The sequence below is a fragment of the Adiantum capillus-veneris genome, chromosome 17, assembly GCF_014529385.1.
Source record: "Adiantum capillus-veneris isolate H3 chromosome 17, ASM1452938v2, whole genome shotgun sequence".
Taxonomy (NCBI): Eukaryota; Viridiplantae; Streptophyta; class Polypodiopsida; order Polypodiales; family Pteridaceae; genus Adiantum; species Adiantum capillus-veneris.
Genome location: NC_140947.1, coordinates 149,217,216 through 149,235,681, shown reverse-complemented (window position 1 = coordinate 149,235,681; position 18,466 = coordinate 149,217,216). Strand labels below are relative to the sequence as shown.

Sequence of the window (18,466 nt, the reverse complement as noted above, 5' to 3'; positions counted from 1 at the left end):
TCTCTTAATTCCACTATTCTCAAAGTTCATAGGCCATTTACATTACATTGGTATCAGAGCTATTGGTTTCTCTTTTCTTGCTTAAGAAGAGAGGTCCTTAAGTTGTCCATGAAAGGTTGGACTTGTTTATTGCAATAGGGTAAGTGGGAGAGAGATCTATTATCTTGGTTGAGAAGGACCTAGTTCGACGTACACCATTGGGAACTATAGTTTGAATAATGGAGCCGCTTGGGGCTTGCCTTTGGCTTAACCATTATTGAGCTACAAGCAAGCTCAATACGAAGCATAATCAACCGAGCAATGTTAGACCCTCTCCACTAGTCTTTGCAATTAACAATGTCTAAACCATGGGTGTGGCTACTTGAGAACTTATTTTCAAAGGTAAAGAAGAGTAGCAAAAAAGGTTTTTGAGGGTACCAAATCACAAAGTAATTCTATACCTGAGTATAATTAACATGGCTGACAATAACCAATAGAGTAGAATGAACAATGATAAATTTGATCTTTTAAGGTGCTAATGATGATGCCCCCAGGCTTGTTAATTACCTTGTTAGTAGGTTGCAGCAAGCTATGGGCAACCCTGCTTTGCAAGCAAAAGTTACCCAACAATTTTCTGCTTATGGGATTTCCCTTCCTCTTCAAGATGAGAGAGAGCTTAGGAGGCCTCTTGATGAGACCCCCAAAAGAAGACTCTCTCCCGTACAAGAGGGGGAATCCAAAGAACGAGAAAGAAGCAAATCCCTAAGTTCCTCTGAAGATGTGGCTCTTTGAAGACGACGGTCTTGACGATTTTCAACTCCTCCGAAGAGGAAACAATCAACCCACAGTCCTTCTCCTTGTCACTCCAAAAGGGAAGAGAGAAAACAAAGGAAGAAAAGGGAAAGAAAGTGGTCACCCTCTTCTCCTTCTACTTCACCTTCCTCCTCTTCCGATGAAAGCTACAATTATTCTCCTAGGGAATACAAGTGGGGAGGACATCGGAAATCTTACCTTGCATGGCGAAGGTCTTAAAAGCTCAAGAAGTTCAAAGAGGGAGGAAACAATATCTCTTTTATCACATATGATGGCACCTTTTGTGCTAGCAACAAAGTATTGGCCTTCATCCAGCAATTTGATGCAGCCTTTGGAGATGGGGGCTTCACACAATCCTCCAAGCCACACCATGTAGTTATGCATTTCTAGAAATTTTCTCGTCAATGGTGGGCTAGCCTTCATGGAAATGGCAAAGCCCCAAAGACATGGAAAACTCTACGAGTTTCCATCATGAAGCAATTCCTTGTAAGCGATGCAAAGGACAAAGTTCTTACTGAATGGCAAAGTTTAAAGCTTCTTTCCCAAGAGTCTATCCACAAATATGTGGACAAGGTTTGGAATTTACATCTCAAGGCTACTGTCTTTCAAAAGATAGACTTTGCCAAACAAAAGCAAAAATTCTGTGCGGGATTACTTGATGAGATGGCCGAGTATGTCAACTCCCAATGGCACGGTTCTATCACCGAAGTAATCCACCACACTATGGTTGCTTTGCACATCAATTTCCAACAAGGGGCTAGAAGGAATTTCAAGCCCATGGAAAGAAAAGAGAAAAGTGATGCAAAGGGAAAAACCAATGCCCAAAATTCTTCCGAAGGCAATTCCAATAACAACAACAACAATCGGTCCAAGAAGAAGGGAGTTTACAAAGGTAAAAATAAACTCTCTTTTGAAGAGCTTGAAGCTTTTTGCAAGGACCACAAATGTTTGAAGGGGGGTGGGGAGCAAGGACATGGTTACCGTTCTTGCCCCAAGAGAAATGCCCGCAGTGAGACTCCTAGAGCTTCCACTATTGAAGCTCCAAAAAAAGATGCTCATTGCAAAGGATCACCTGTCTCCTATGCTTGGGGAAAGGTAAGGGATCATTTTTACTTCATCTTGTTTGACCTTGGCTCTACTCACAACTTCATATCAATGGAGTTGGCCACTAAGTTGGTCATTCAAGCTTTTGAGATGGAAGATAGTGTAACTGTCGATACAGCTTTCAAGGGACAACAAGCCTCCGTTACTCCCTTGATTGGGAAGTTGAGGCTTCATGTCCAAAGCTATGTCAACAAAGAAGACTTTTTTTATCTCTCCTCTCCAACATGAGGATGTTATCTAGGGACATCATGGTTCAACCGCATGGCTGCCAACATGAAGTTCCCTAAAAGGAGAATCTACTTCACCTTACAGAGAATAGAGCATGTATATAGATGATAGTGAGTCTGGTTGTACTATACCACTTGTAAATTCTCCTACTTTTGACAAATTCATGAAAATCTCAGTTTTTGCGTACATGTTTTTTGTCAAAAAGTCCTAAAAAGGTCCTTATGTTTCATCAAATGTAAATGGTAGGAATCAAGAAGAGTTAGACTTGTCTAATTTTCTAAAAGGATTCCAAGATGTATTCATCAATGATATCCCTATGGACTACCTCCAAAACGAGGGGCTGATGACCATCAAATTGAGCTCCTACCAGGAAGCTCACCACCTAAAAAGCCTCCTTATTGAGTTTCCCAAGATCAACAAGAGGAGATCATGAGGCAAGTACAAGAACCAGTAGACAAAGGGATGGTGAGGCCTATCTCCTCCGCCTTTTGTTCTCCAATCCTTTTAGTGCAAAATAAAGATGGTACATACCGCATGTGTGTGGACTATCAAGCACTAAACCATATCACTATCAAAACAAATTTCCCATACCTCGGGTAGAAGATCTATTTGATAAGCTACAAGGCTCTACCTACTTCAGTAGGATTGACCTTAAAAGTGGCTATCATCAAATAAGGATAGTGAATGAAATATCCTAAAGACCGCGTTTCGTACAACATTTGGTTTTTATGAGTATCTAGTCATGCCTTTTGGCTTAACTAATGCACCAACCATGTCCAATCATTTAATGGAGAAAATATTTAGACCCTACCACAAATTCACTAGAGTGTTCTTTGATGATATCATCATCTATTCCAAGTCCTTGGAGGAACACAAGCAACATCTCCAAGCGTTTTTTCAAGCATTGAGGGAAAACAAGCTTTTTATCAATCAAAAGAAAAGATAATTTTTCCTTCAAGAGATTCAATACTTAGGTTATATTATCTCTCAAGATGGTGTCCGTATGGATCCATCAAAGATAGAGGTAACAAAAGCATGGCCTAATCCAAGGAATCTACATGAGCTAAGAAGATTTATTGGTATGTGTGCATACTATAGACGCTTCATATCAAAATTCTCTCAAATAGCAGGACTATTACATGACTTAACAAAGAAGAATGTTAAGTACTCATGGACTACTAAGGAGAAAAATGCTTTTGAAAAGCTCAATGAGAAGCTTACATCCCAACCAGTCCTTATGCTTCCGGGTCTCTCAAAGACATTTGAGGTCCAATGTGATGCTTGTGGTGATTTGCTTTGATCAATTTTGATTCAAGAAGGGCATGCCATAACATATGAGAGCTAAAGGCTCAATACATATGAACATGTCTTATGCATATATGAAAAAGAGATTTTAGCTGTTCTACATCCTCTAGACACATGGAAGCACTATTTATTGGGGACTTTATTTATTTAACAAACATACCACCAAAGTCTCAAGTACTTCTTGACGCAAACCAATCTTTCCAACAAAAAAATGAGGGGGACAAGTTTTCTTTCGCAATTTTATTTTCATATTGCTCACATTGCCGGTAAGCACAATCAAGTGGCTGATGCACTTTCACGACAACCAAAAGTTAATGCAATGTCTATAGCAACTCACAATGATCTATCTTCTATGATGGCTGAGTATGCCACTGACCCTGAATTAAACGACATAATGTCAGCCCTCGCTTTGGGGAAGAAAGAGGAACCATTCACCTTGGAGGATGGTTATCTTCTCCATGGCAATAGGCTATGTGTTACCTACTTTTGTGAGAAAGTTATGTATGAATCCCATGCTCCACCCTATGCGAGGCATAGAGGCATTCAACCTACTCTTTGAGGAGTAGAGACATACTTCTATTGGCCTACTATCAAAGTGGAAATACAAGAGTATGTTTCAAAATGTGTGGTATGCCAAAAGACTAAGTATGATAGAGGGAAGCAACCTGGATTACTCCAGCCATTTCCAATCCCTAATTCACCATGGGAGAGTATAACCATGGATTTTATCTTTGGATTACCCAAGTCTATCCATGGAAATATGGGGATATGGACAATAGTCGACAGCAGCAAACAAGCACACTTTATTGCTGTCAAAAAGACTATTAAGACACACCAAATGGCAAGTCTCTTCATATCTCAGATTTTCAAACACCATGGATTGCCAGCATCCATCATGTCAGATAGAGATCCTAGAAAGACCAGTAATTTTTGGAAAGGTCTCTTTGAAAATCTAGGTACAAGATTGAATTTCTCTTCAGCCTATCACCCACAAACGGATGGCCAAAGTGAGATAGCTAATCTTACGATTCTCGATCTACTAAAGACTTATGTTACAAAGTAGATCAACGCTCACAATGAGAAAATTATTTACCCCTTGTAGAATATGCATACAAGAATACTGTCCATACTTCTACGGGAAAAGAACCTTTTGAAATCATAGAGGGAAGACCTAAAAGTCCCTTGCTACTTAAAGTACATGGGAAGATCTTCGCTGTCAATGAGTATAGTTGTGACCTACAAAAATATTTTCAAAAGATTAAGGAGGCTATATCCATCTCTCAACAAAGGAAAAAAGATGTTGTTGCTGACAAGCACAGAAGGGCCTTAATGTTTAAAGAAAATGATTGGGTCTTACTTAAGTTTCCCAAGGCGGCTCGATTGAGACACACAACGGAAAAAAACCCTACGGGCCATCAAAAGTATTATGATAAACTAACAAAAAGATACTCCAATCAATGAGATGGCTTATCAACTCAAACTACCCAACCATTGGCTCTTACACAATGCTTTTCATGTGAGCCTACTTAAGCCCTACAAAGGAGAGCCACCAAGTGAACCAATTATGAAGATCCTCCCAAAATCGAAGACCAGGAAGAGGTACTACAACCCGAAGCTATCCTTTGGCATGAAGACAAGGTACTACGACGTGGTAAGATTATATGACGGTATCTTATTAAGCTAAAAATTATCCTTTTGAAAATGTTAGATGTATGCAAGGAATCCAACTTAAGGATAGTATGAACCTTGTCAATGCTTACAATGCTACATTAGAGTAAGCAAATGTATATGTTTCTTTCAAATGATCAATGTTTTTGGCTTATAAGACTAATTCTCTTTTTATTATGCACAAATTTAAGTAGTATGCATGCTTAAAATCATGTTTGTGATGACAACGTCTCTCAAACACCAAGTAGAATTTGTCACTTTACTTTGGGAGAATAAAATGGACTAAAGAGCAGACATGCTTGCAACAACTACGTCTCCCAAGCACCAAATGGATTAGTCATTCATTATGATTTCAAGAGAGAGGTAATGTCATAAAATCTGATATCTAATCAACCAAATGACTTTCTCATATTAAATTGATCATTTAATGTGGGAGAATAGACGAGAACAAGGGTTAATAAATAGATAGGTGCTTATGGATCTATCTCAACACGAGAGCAATGGTAGAGGGGTCCAAATGAGAGATGGTATGTGAAAGAGAAAGACTAGCTAATGGAGCTTAAAGACCTTAGGGTTAGCTTCATTAAAGACCTCCAATGGTTAGTGTTAAACTTTCTATAAACTTAGGCAAGCTAGGGCTGTTATTGAGGTGGGAACTCGGCCCAAGCTTGAGGTGCTTGTCGTGCTTGCTGACTAAGGTGCTTGAGGTGCTTAATGACTAAGGTGTTAAGGTGCTCCATGAATAAGGTGCTTGAGGGTGAGGTGTTCCACAAATTCAACATGATCCCTACTCATGAGGGGGCGAGTCCTCTTTGTAGGGGCTAGAGAGAGGGCACACATACCCTCACACAAGGCAAGCTTGGTACAAAGAAAGCAAATAGGACACTTGTCAAGCTCCTTTTCATGTTGCCCTCATGGTGTGCCTAAAGCCTATTGGTTGGCCTCCCAAGGGGTCCAATTATAATCTACTTTATTAAATATGTTGGTTATGAAATTATCTTCCTCTCTCTCAAAGGGGGACACTTGTCTACCCTTGTTGCTTCATATGCACTAAGCATGTAATTGGCCAACAGGCTTGAGGAGGTCCCCTCATTCTGCGCTAGCTCTCTCCACCTTTGAAGGTGTTTGAGGCCTTGGGACTGAGGCCGGGGATGGTTAATGCTTTTTAAAAATTCTATGTTATGCTCGTGATGCATGAAGCTTTCACTTCTTTGCATCACCTAGGTCACAAGGAACACAAAGACTGTATTGTACCAAGTCTCTCTTGATGGGAGAATCTATCATACAAAAGCCTATTGAAGGGGGGACCAGATCCACATAAATCCAATCCTCAATTGGTGTCATGTTCTCTAAACTCTCTCTCTCTCTTGCAAAAGTATTGTTCATGCCAAGGTAGTTAAGTACTATGGCTATGTTGCTACCACTAATTAAGTTCACCCTCTATGTTTTCAAAGTAGTCTCACAAAAATGCTCACTTTGATTCTCTTAATTCCGCTATTATTAAAGTTCATAGGCATTTCCGTTACAAACCATAAGCAAATCAATAAACGCAAGTATTCAATTTCTTCACATTAATCCATTGATACCAAAACTTCCTTACATTTGCACCCAAATGTGTTCACTTTGCCTATACATTGGCACACACTAATGCACCTAAAATTTCTCCAAATTTGATGTAATTAATTTCAAATCAAAAGTTGTACATAAATAAAAAAATTATTGGGCTAATGCACTCACAACTATACCAAAAGCTGCATTGATTTCCCACTCCAATTAATGCATACACACATGTGTGTGTACTTAGCAATTGCTTCATCGCCTGGAAGAAACCAATCACCAAAGACTTATGCGTAGCATAAAATCCATGGAAATTAAACACATATTATTGATGGGCACACATCCAATGCTTGATTTATCTATGTGTAGTACAAAAAACCATGTAATTAGTTAGGAATTAGAGAACATAATTAGTGAAAGTCTCTTAATTACACACTCAAAATCACTCAAATCTACATGAAGTTTTTGTATTTTGTTTTCAAAAGAATGACGTTAAAGCCTTTAATTAAGCATACACACATGTATAGCACTCAAATTGTTAGCCAATAAGTAATAAATTAGTGATTGGAGCAACACCTAAACATACTCTTAAACACTCATCCTTACTAAAAAAATCTCCTCTAGGTAAGCTAGCATCCCCAGGTGTTGGCTCTCTTATATCATATCTCCAATGAACCAACAAAATTGTCAATTTGTAAATGGTAGAAAGCTTGCTAGGGCATGAAAGCATGGTGAGAGAAATGAGTTGGGAAAGAGTGGGGAAATCATGAAAGGCCATCTAGGATAGGAAGAAAATAGAACTAATGAAGGGGATTAGTGGTCACACACATTAAAATTTATGCTAGTCACACAATGCTATTCATTGCATTCTCTACTAAACCTTGTAGGCACATCCTAAACACAAGCTCACACAAGCTCATGAGGTTATGATTAGAGTGATATATACACAAATCTTACTTTACACACTAATCTAATCATGCACACAACACCATAATAAAATACACAATATCTAGTCAAGATATTTGAGAGTGATTAGTTCTTACACACATATCAAGCCACTAATATACAACTTTAAGGAAAATCAAGAGGACTGAACTTCAATGAATGCATTAACCAATTCATGAAGCAAGCACATGGGCTCCAAGATTCCTCCTCCATAGCCTCCTTCTCCTTCTCTACGCTAGGTTATTCTCACAAAATGATCTCTCCCTAGTCACAAGATGTATACACTTCACTTATATTTCTGGGGTTTAAAAAATAAACGGTCATCCGCCCAAAGCACATAGAGTAAAAGGGTAGATACAAATTGGAACTCATAGATAGTTTGTGTATTCATACATAGTAAATGGAAAATATGCACATGGAATGGAGAAGATGAAAATGGGTGTTAGTGTTGGATTCTTTCAACAAAAATATTTTAGTGTGCTTCCCATAGTTTTATTTTTTTGAAGTAATTTGTCTATATAAAGTGGTGGTCAAGCATGCATGCAATGTGTATGTCATGTTACAATTATTTTTTCTTTTTCTTTACCTTTCCTTGATTGTTTTCTTTAGAGCTTCCTTGCACTATCTACATATTAAATGATTTTCTTTTTAATCCATTGGTTCCATCTATATGAATTTCATAGTCTACTTATACATGTTAGGCATTCATTGTTGACATGAATTTTAGGGTTAAACTATTAGAGAACCTACTATAGCAGCAAGTACACATTTTCAAGGTAATACTTAAGGTTTTATAGCTTACATAGTTTACCATGTGACATAATTACAACTTAAAAAGTACCATACCATATCATAAACTTAAACATGAAAAAAAGTTGTGCTTCCACATAGGAAACCAACAACATTATTATATTGTAATTGAATATCTATTATATACCATACGTAATGCTAAAATCTCCAACGTGTCTTGATATGCCACTTCTGTGTAGATGATTATGTTACAAAATGTTTTCTTCATTTCTAGCAGAACTAGTATTTGCATTAAAATCAAGGAGGAAAGTTACCAAAGATGTTAGTGACAATTTAGTACGTGATGATTTTGATATATGTACAAATAATAAGTTTTCTAATAGAAACATACAACCCATCGCCTCCTAACTTGTGACAGGAGAAACCTTTTTGTTATTTTCTATCAAGAATTTGTTGAGAGCTTGTTTTCCTGTAACTCTTTGTTGATTTATAAGCTGAGTTTGGAATTCTTCCCATGTAAATGATTTGTACTTACAGGGTTGATTTTCATCTACTAGTTTATTTGGAGGCATTATTATAGTGTCCAATGTTGGGCTTAAAAAATATGCCATTGAAAGACGAGAAGTAGTGGAGTTCACCACAGCACGGTGTATACCGCTTTTTAGCCTTGCATTGCTCCATACCTACAACAATTCGAATATAGAATTAACTATAGCATACTGAAACAAAACATTATTTTTATTAAACCATGTTTCTTCAATGGCAGCTTGTTTCTATTATTTGGTGTAATGCTTAGGTTCATCAAAGAGCTTAAGTATACATCCCATGACTTATAGTATATTTCCATAAGAACTCCTCTATTAAGCATGGTTGATTCTATTATATCCTATCAGTTCAAACCGTATGTATACATGTGGTGTGTCATGAAAAAAATTGATTTGTCTTAAATTCAAAAGTGAGTAGCATAAATCGAATTACCTAAAGCTAAACTCTCTTATAATTCTTTGATTAAGCATTTTAATACTCTTGTTAGCTTGAGACAAATGTGCTCTTGCTTTTGCAACATGGAAACACTTTAAGTTTGAAAGTCTGTAGGTCTATTATGGAGAATCCATGAGATTATCAAGGAGTGTACAAGAAGAATGGTGCAAGTAAAAATACCAAGCTCATAGTTATATGTCCTAAAAAAAACACACTAAAAAAGAACATAGTACATACAAGTAATGTAGAATAAATAAGATATCTAAGAAGGCATGACATCATTTTCATTTCATTATTTTATCATGTTCATAAAGTGGTTACAATAAAATTGAAACAATTAGACAAATCTAAGATATACCCTTCAAAGGAACGTACATGGTATATACTCTCTATATGAGTCTTATAGTTGGGTCTGTAAGTTTCCTAAAATTGAAGGTCTAAGGTTTGACTTTACAAAATGGCACACTTGATGAAAGAATCCTATTTTTAAATAAGAAACTAAAACTTCTCTGCTTTACAACTCTAATACGTGCTTTTTGCAAAAATATCAAGAGAAGAGTACAATTTGGCTATCGTGCAAAACCTATTCCAGAGTGATGTGTAAACATGCAATCTTAGAATTAATAGGTGTTTTTTTCAAAATTATTTGGATCTAGGCTTTCTTATCTTTGTATGTTCACAACACTATGATACTTTGTTCTTTGCTCTCCCAGACTAAGCTATGTTTGTGCATTTCCAAAACCTAATTCCAACATTTGAAGCTTGATATCAAATCAAGCTTCAACTCCCCAAGCAATGTTACTAGAACCCCTTGATCAATATTCTTTAATTTTAATGCATTATGGTGATTGTTGTGTACAAGTTAAACAATCCCTCAAGGAAGCAATTAAAGCTTGGTGTCATTTGCACTTGGGCATGAGCTCAATTCATGTCTTTGTTTCCATGACATCACGTACTCTAATTGTCCTTTTAGCAAAATTTTGGCAAGGTAAAAAATTACGTTGAAAGAAACAATTGATATTTTCATAAATTTTCTATATAGTACAAGGTGGTACCACTTTAGCTATAGTTACAACTTCCTTGCCCTCAAATTTTGGACATGAAAGGGGAAAATGATATGGACCCAAGATAAGAATCAGGCCACAAATTGTTGAAATTTGTATTAATGGTGCCACAATTGCATGTTCCAACGTATCTCGTCAACATGGGTTCTTCTTGAATTAATGATGAATTGTCATAGTTTTACTAATTTGATGATTATTTGTAGGATTGCAATTTCTTACTTTTGAGGCCAATGCTCTAAGGAGGTTCTTGGCAGTTTCTCTTTCTTGAACTACTTTGATAACAATATGTGGGGTTTTCTTTATCCATTTTGATACTCCCCAAAACATCCATCCCCCCCTTCCCTTTCCCCCTGCATTCTCATGGTATTACTAAGTTTTTAGGACACCCTTGCAAATTTTTGGGCTCTTTATTGTGAAGTATCAAATCTATAAGTGAAGTTAAGCTTTGGTCTTTGTGGTGAAAAATCTTTTAATGAGACTCACAAGCTTTCGATCTCTTTTTTCATGGCATGCCATGGGTTTCTTGAAGATAATATGGACAAATTCTCATCCTTCAAGATAAATACTCTTACACCTTTTTTTAAGGTGTGTGTAAGACCCTATGAGATATCAAGCTCAACACATGGCCTGCCTAGATGAATTCTTGTGTACAATTATCACTAGCACGAGGTAGCAGATCATTTCCAATGATACTACAAATGGTCTTCACTAACTTTGTCTACCCGCTGAGAGTGATGACCACTCTCTTTTCAGTTCACTCATAATCAGTTTTGCATTGACCATTGTACATGGTTCCTATTATGTTGTATTTTCTACTTATGTGTTTTATAAACCTTATCCAACACATTGATTAGTGAAGAAGAAGGGAACAATAGCTTTGTGCCTCCATCTTTATTGTGTGCTCTCTTGGTTGCATGTGTGCATGGTTGCAAGAGATCAAGCTTTCTCCTTCTCTATCTCTTTACATGGTATTGGAATATGGTTGTGGCTAAGGATATTTGACCAACAAGAAAAAGTAGAAAAGAAGCGGTTGAGGGTAAGGGTTTCTTAATTCTCCTCTCGCATGTTTTGTTACTACACTTACCTTGGGATTCATTGGGAGGTGTTGATAATGATCTTTGATTTTGATAACGTTTGTGGGAGATTGTGTAACTTAAGATTTTGGGCAATCCTTTGTTCAATGCATCTATCTTTCAATTTTGAATGCATTTTGGACTTTGTTGTTGAGTTAAATTGCATACACATGCAAGAACAAAGATTTTGCCTATCTTCCATTTTATGGATGAAGGAAGCTCGGTTGGCATTTTTAATTTCATAGCTACTACCTTGTATAGTGAAATAGTGTATTTAAGTGTATGTTGGTGAGAGGTTGTAAGAGATACATGCTAGTTTTAGTCCCAATACATATTTTATGTAGATCTTTGATTTTCTACAAACATGTCTAACACTATTGTCAATGAGAAGCTAAACAGGAACAACTTCCATACTTGAAAGTCCAAAATGACCAATCTCTTAAACAATAAACGTTATTTGGAGTACTTAAAATATTTAAATTAGGAAGTGATGATCATCATGTATTGATTGTGTGCTAGTGTGAAAAACACCATGATCATGCATACACAGGATGGCAATTCCTCTATGGAGGCGTGGAAGAAGTTTTTCTAGTTAGATGTGATCAACAATAAGGCAAGGAAGTCAGAGTTGAAGACAAAGCTCAACATTGTGAAAAAAATGGGCTTGTTAGTGAATGATTGTGTTTGGAAGATTAAGGACATATGTGAGTCCCTTGCATGAGTTGGTATCACCATTGATGATGATGACAAGGAGGAAGCATGCTTGCATGGTTTAAGGTCAGAGTACAAGCAATATAAGACCTCTATTCATACTTTAAAAAATATTCTGAGTTTTAGAAATCTTATGTCCTTGCTCATTGTGGAGGAGAAGAACTTTGGTAAGAATTCATCTTCACAAGGTGTAGACAATTTTGAATGGGTCTTCTATAATAACATATGTAGATGTAGGAAAAGTGGTCCAGGTCGGGGGAAAAAGAGTATCAAAAGGGACACCACTCATATTTTAAGCCAGTTGATTGTATTAAACCTCTTTGTATTACTAATAAATCTCGCAAAGTCCAAAGCCATTGTAATATTATTGATTGCCAACGAGTCTAAAGGGGTTGAGGGCCTCCAAGTTTGTAATTGTATACAGTTTTTAAGCTTTGTATTGAGCCCAAATAGCTAGGAATCCATTTTTTGAACCTTGGCTAAGGTATAAAACCCAACTTTCATAATTAAAAGCATAAGTTTTGGATAATAAAAGTAAGTGTTTGCTGCAGAAGCTCAACGTGAGTCTACTATTTCTTCAATTCCTCGTGTCTCTCTCATACGATGTTGCATTGCTAATTTGAGCATAGCAACGCGTTCGTAGGTGAAAGATCTTCCATTTAATGTAAGTATCTCACACTATGAAAGTGTGATTTTAGTCGTGCTATCTACGAGCTATTTTTGCTTCCTATGCACAATACACACACCAAACTGGTTTTTGACCTGAAGAATAGGGACAGCACGTCTAGAGGAAAACCTAGAGTCTATCTTAGGCACGCCAACGATAGACAAGGGTTTTTTGAAACTGAAACTGGAAAACTGGACTTACAAGGTGGTAGAACAACTTGAGTAGACTACTCCATTTGATTTTATAAACATTTGGATCACTAAAACCCTTGATCAAGCACAAAATTAAAAAAAAAAGTGAACTTCAAAGAAAATTAACAAGGAAGAGTCAAATCAGGCTAAAACTTGAAATTAGGGTGTGGATAAATCCTAAAACTTGTGAGAAAATCAATTCGTGAAGAAAAAAGTGAAAAAGATCAAAATCTGGTAGAGATTTATCTTAGGCGCATCGAAGATAAAAATCTCTCTAGAGGGGGAATTCTGCCAAAAATTCCACTCACAGGGTATATTTAGATCATAATACAATGCCTAAGCAAGTTTCATCAAATTTAGAGCTGTGCAAGGTAAAAAACTAGGAAAATTAGAGAACCAGAGCCTAAATATGATGGAAATGTCAAGTATGTGTCGATGAGGCCACAAGGGAAACCCATGTATAGATACCCACCAAACGTGGCACCCGAGCAAAGATCACCCGTGAATGTGGAGAGACCATAACCAACATTAGTCAGCAACCACCACTCCTAGGGAATAGATCTATACCAATCAAGTATATGGTGTCTGAGGAACAAGCGGAGGAACATGCGCTAGTACCCATTACTCCATACCCTGAAATGAGTTTAGTAATAATGGGGATAGAAGAAGAGTGGTATAACCAACCTACTTTGTCCCTATGGAGCCGATGTGTCAAGCACCCACTGATACAACACCTTTTTACTTTATTGCGAACCAGGGAGCCAGACCACCTATGGTCAAGCCAATGCCAAAACCAAAAAATGGGAATTGTCATAACTATGGAGCGGATGACCATTGAAAACATGACTGTCCTAAACCGGATAAGAATGCAAGACCTATAGAGGCATATTGCGGAATGTGTGGATACAAGGGTGGACACTTTCCTGAAGACTACTCTAGAATCTAGCAAATAAAGGAAAAACTATCATAAACATAGTTCAAGTGGTGCCAAGTAGTTCATCAAAAGGGGAACCAAGAATTCCTGTTTGAGTGATGACTAGAGCACAAGCAGGCCAAAAAAAAAAAAACCATATGGATCTAATAAATTCAACAATTCCTCCAAAAACTCTAGGAAGGAAAGACACAAAAGATACGAACTTAAGAGGCAAAAACAACAAAAGAAGATCGAAGGGAAGATATGAAAGGAAGTAGAAGAAAAAATGTAGACTTTTCTAACAAATTTCAAGGAACTTGAACCAAAATCAACTGGATTAGTTCTAGTCAATAAAATTTACAAACCAATCAACACAGCTTTGCAAGCTTTTCAAGCTGGGTTAAAAGCCGGTCAAACATTGAAAAACCAATGAAAAAACTATCTGACACCTAAAATGGAAGCAACTAAATTAGAAGCTTACAAAAACCTGGTGTAAATTACTCAAACCTTGATGGAAAAACAAAATCCTTAGCAGGAAGTCATAGGAAAACCAACAAAAGTTGAGACCAAAACCATGAGAGAAAAAGCTCAAGAAAAGAATGGGTCAAAAAATTGGGGAAATGATGATACACACAACCACCTAAACTGGAAGCTCCTAATAGTGAGGAAGGATGGAATGGAGTGCTAATAGTTGAAGACAATTAGCCAAACTATCTGTGAGAATGATTTAGGGAAGCAAAAAATGGGAGCTAGACTCTGAAATAATCACCGATTGAAGAAGTTTGGTTTGACGGACCACTTATGAAACTAGATGAACAGTCATTGTATGGAGATTGGGGATCAGAGCAGTCAAGCTCTACAAAAGATGAAACTTTGCAAACACTACCATCTTACCTATGAGAGAATGAAGAAAAATCAATGGTCTACAAAATAATAAAACTAGAAAGGCCAAAACAAACTTTGGATGTGGCTAATCTAGAATCTGTTATGTCAAGACCAATTCAGTGAACAATCACTTTGGGTGAGCTACTTAAGTTGAGACCACATCTATGGGGAGATATGCAAACCACCATGGGAAATATGGGATTAAAAGGAGCATCTCAAATGAACCTGAAAAAATTATAAAACAAGGAGATACAGACTAGACTTGTCAAGTCAATACCTATGAACAAGGTTGGAGACTATTGTGAAGGGAATGAGGGAAACACAACCCTTCCAGTACAATACAATGATGTAACAACCATGGCTATTTTATACAATGGAGCAAGTATTTCCATAGCAACCAAAGCTATCTGGGAAGCTTGGGGAAAGCTAACAATCAAGCAAACAAGAATGGAACTACAGTTGGCAGAAGGACACATAGAGAAACCAATGGGCATACTAGAGAATGTGATAGTCATCTCCTATGGGATTGACTACCAATACACTTTTTCCATTGTAGACTTTGGGAAGAAACTCAATTATGAAATCATCTTGGGAAGACCGTTCATGAGACAGATACAATTAATCCAAGATTGGGGCAATGATTATTTCTATCTGAAACAAGTAGAGACAATCATTCAAGTCAACTTGAAGAACCATTCTTACAAGGATGTATTGAGGACACCAATACAAGAATTGGACTTGGAGACCTATGCAAAGACTAAACTGCCGTCATGGATAATAAAAACACTCCAATTTGGATGTGTGGGGCTTCTCAATTGAGTAGTTTATGAAGGGAAGACTACGTTATAGACAGAGAAGTGAAATATGCAGATTACATACCAGAACCATTTCTTGAACATTTTTTTGAACCTTTTGAATGGACTTAGATCCTAGCCACAATGGAAGTATATGTTAATGAATCTACACCTACACACTTTTGTGGCGAAGAGGGCTATGATATAGTCCCAATCCAAATGGTATTTATTGAGATGATCAAGGAGCAATAGGTCTTCTCTGATCACTATTATGATGCTACGAACAAGTGGGAAGAAGGACCAATTACAATAGAGGAATTGGACTCTGAAAAAGAGTAGGTAAGGGCCAAAATCCTACTCAGAGGAGGGAAAGAAATATTTTTTGAGTTTCCAAATCAACACCAAAGATGCCAACAAAGATATTGGAAGAAATGAGAAAATAACTTAAGAAAGAAAACTACAAAACGGTTACCGGACACCAAAACTCAATTCTGAATGAAAGTGGAGGCAGCAGATTGCATAAAAGACAAGATAACTGGAAGGTACCCAAATGTAGAGCATTTAAAGAGACAACACCAAATGAAACCAAAGTCAATCAAGCCTGATAAGACCAAAAGAAAAGAACCTCTAACGATAAAAGCAGAGCGTAAAGCAAAATACAAAGAACTAAAACGGACTTTGAAAGAATTGTGGACCATGGAAATGGAATCGAATAATGACAAACCGGGAAAAATCATTGCTCCAACTCATTATAAGAAATACACTTTGCAAGATCATAGAATCATTGTAGAGCAACCCTTGTGACAATCAATAAAATCGGGGAAATCCTATGAACGGCCGGAGAATGCAAAGTGAATTGACCTTGCAGAGCCTGGAGAAGAGCCAAAAATTGCATATATAGCTATGGATCTGTCATAAGAAGAAGAAGATATTATCATAAAAATGCTAATAAAGAATAAAGGGATGTTTTTGCATGGTCATACAAAGATCTCAAAGGGGTGGATCTTTCCATATGCGAACACACTATCCCTATGAGAGATGATGCTAAGCCAAGCAGACAAAGACCATACACATTTAATGAGACCTTTGCGAAAAAAATCAAGAAAGAGATAGAGAAGCTCAAGGAGGTTGAGTTTATCTATGAAATAGAACACACTGATTGGGTATCACCAATTGTCGTGCTAAAAAGAATGGAAAAATTAGAGTGTGTGTAAATCTCAAAAAGGTAAACTCCGCCACTACACGAGATAACTATCCTCTTCCCATCACCGATCACTTGCTAGAACGAGTAGCGGGCAAGGAATCTTAAAGATTTTTGGATGGCTTCTCTGGGTACAGCCAATTGACTATAGATCCCAAGACAAACATAAAACGGCCTTCACCACAGAATGGGAAATTTTTCCTTAGCGAGTAATGCCTTTCGGTTTGACCGATGCACCGACAACATTCCAAAGGCTAATGAGCCATGTCTTTAAAATTTATTTGTGGAATTTCTTGGAAGTATACATGGACGATCTTTGTGTGCACTCCACAAAATGAAAAAGTCACTTCAAACATTTACGATGTGTCTTTGAGAAATGCCGTCTATATAGAATTTTCTTAAAAAACCCAAAAAATGCATTCTTATGGTTAGACAAGGCAAAATTCTTGGACATATTGTGTCAAAAAATGGTAAATCCACAAACATGGATAAGGTGGCAATGATTATTGAAATGGCTAGGCCAACCTTTTATGGGACATTGTGGTTACTATCGTAGATTTATCTACATGTATGCAATAATTGCTAAGCCCATATATAGCCTTATCACTCACTTTGTGTTGGGATTAAAGCCCAAGTGGCCTCTTATGCGGATATGGCTGGCCGCCCGCCTAACTCACTTCCTTCTAACTCTTTGTATATACTAACTTATACTTTGTGAATACTAAGAAATTGGGAGATAACCCTTCTAACAGTTCTCTGCGTACTGTACTGTGTAAGCTCACTGTGTGTGTGTGTGTGTGAGAGAGTCGACCCACGCTCCGCTCCGCGACTTCACTTTGAATATCTACATGTATGCAATAATTGCTAAGCCCATATATAGCCTTATCACTCACTTTGAATGGATTGATGAATGTGAGGAATCCTTCCAAAAGCTTAAGCAAGCCTTGAGCTCAACACCAATATTGAAAGCTCCAAACTAGAACAAAGTGTTCATGTACATGTCGATGCTTCAAGTTAATTGGCTACATCTTAGCCCAGCCAAGAGAGGGAACCATGTATTTTCCTATCTCCTTTGTAGCCGGCAATTAAACCTGGCGGAAAATAACTATACAACCACGGAAAGAGAAGGCCTTGGTATGGTGTATTCAGTCAAGAAGTTCTGATACTACTTGTTAGCTAACAAGTTTGTCTTTTTTGTAGACCATCAATCCTTACTCTATTTGGTGAATAAACCATGCAATACAGGTAGGATAGTAAGATGGTTTATCATCCTACTTGAATTTGACTTTACTGTTGTAGTTAAAAAAGGTACTACTCAGTAGTGAGTAGATCATCTGTAAAGACTCACCACCGGGGAAGCACCTAAAGGGGTAGACAATGACTTACCCAATGCATATCTGTTCTCTATGGAAATGATTCCAAAATTGTCAGAAGATCTTGTGTCCTTAATGGCTATAGCATAAGTGGATTCTCAAATACCAATTCCTATTACACCGCGATTGATTGAGCAATCTGCCCTATATCAATTGGTGGTCGGAAGATTGTATCACAAAAATGATGGAGTCATGTTCTTATGCATTAATACTAAGGAATGAGAAGCCTATTTGAGTCAAGCTCATACCACAATCGTAGGTCTA

The 18,466-nt window shown here is 37.3% G+C and overlaps 1 protein-coding gene across 1 annotated transcript in view; it reads right to left on the bottom strand.

Annotated features, from left to right (window-relative positions):
• Positions 1-8,753: 8,753 nt before the first annotated feature.
• The window catches only part of LOC147438311 (gibberellin 20 oxidase 1-D-like), a 56,116-nt gene continuing 46,403 nt past the window's right edge, over positions 8,754-18,466 (bottom strand). Inside the window, exon 3 of the mRNA XM_086486735.1 lies at positions 8,754-9,032. Coding sequence (XP_086342861.1) covers positions 8,754-9,032 — 279 coding nt within the window. The remainder of the gene's footprint in view (positions 9,033-18,466) is intronic.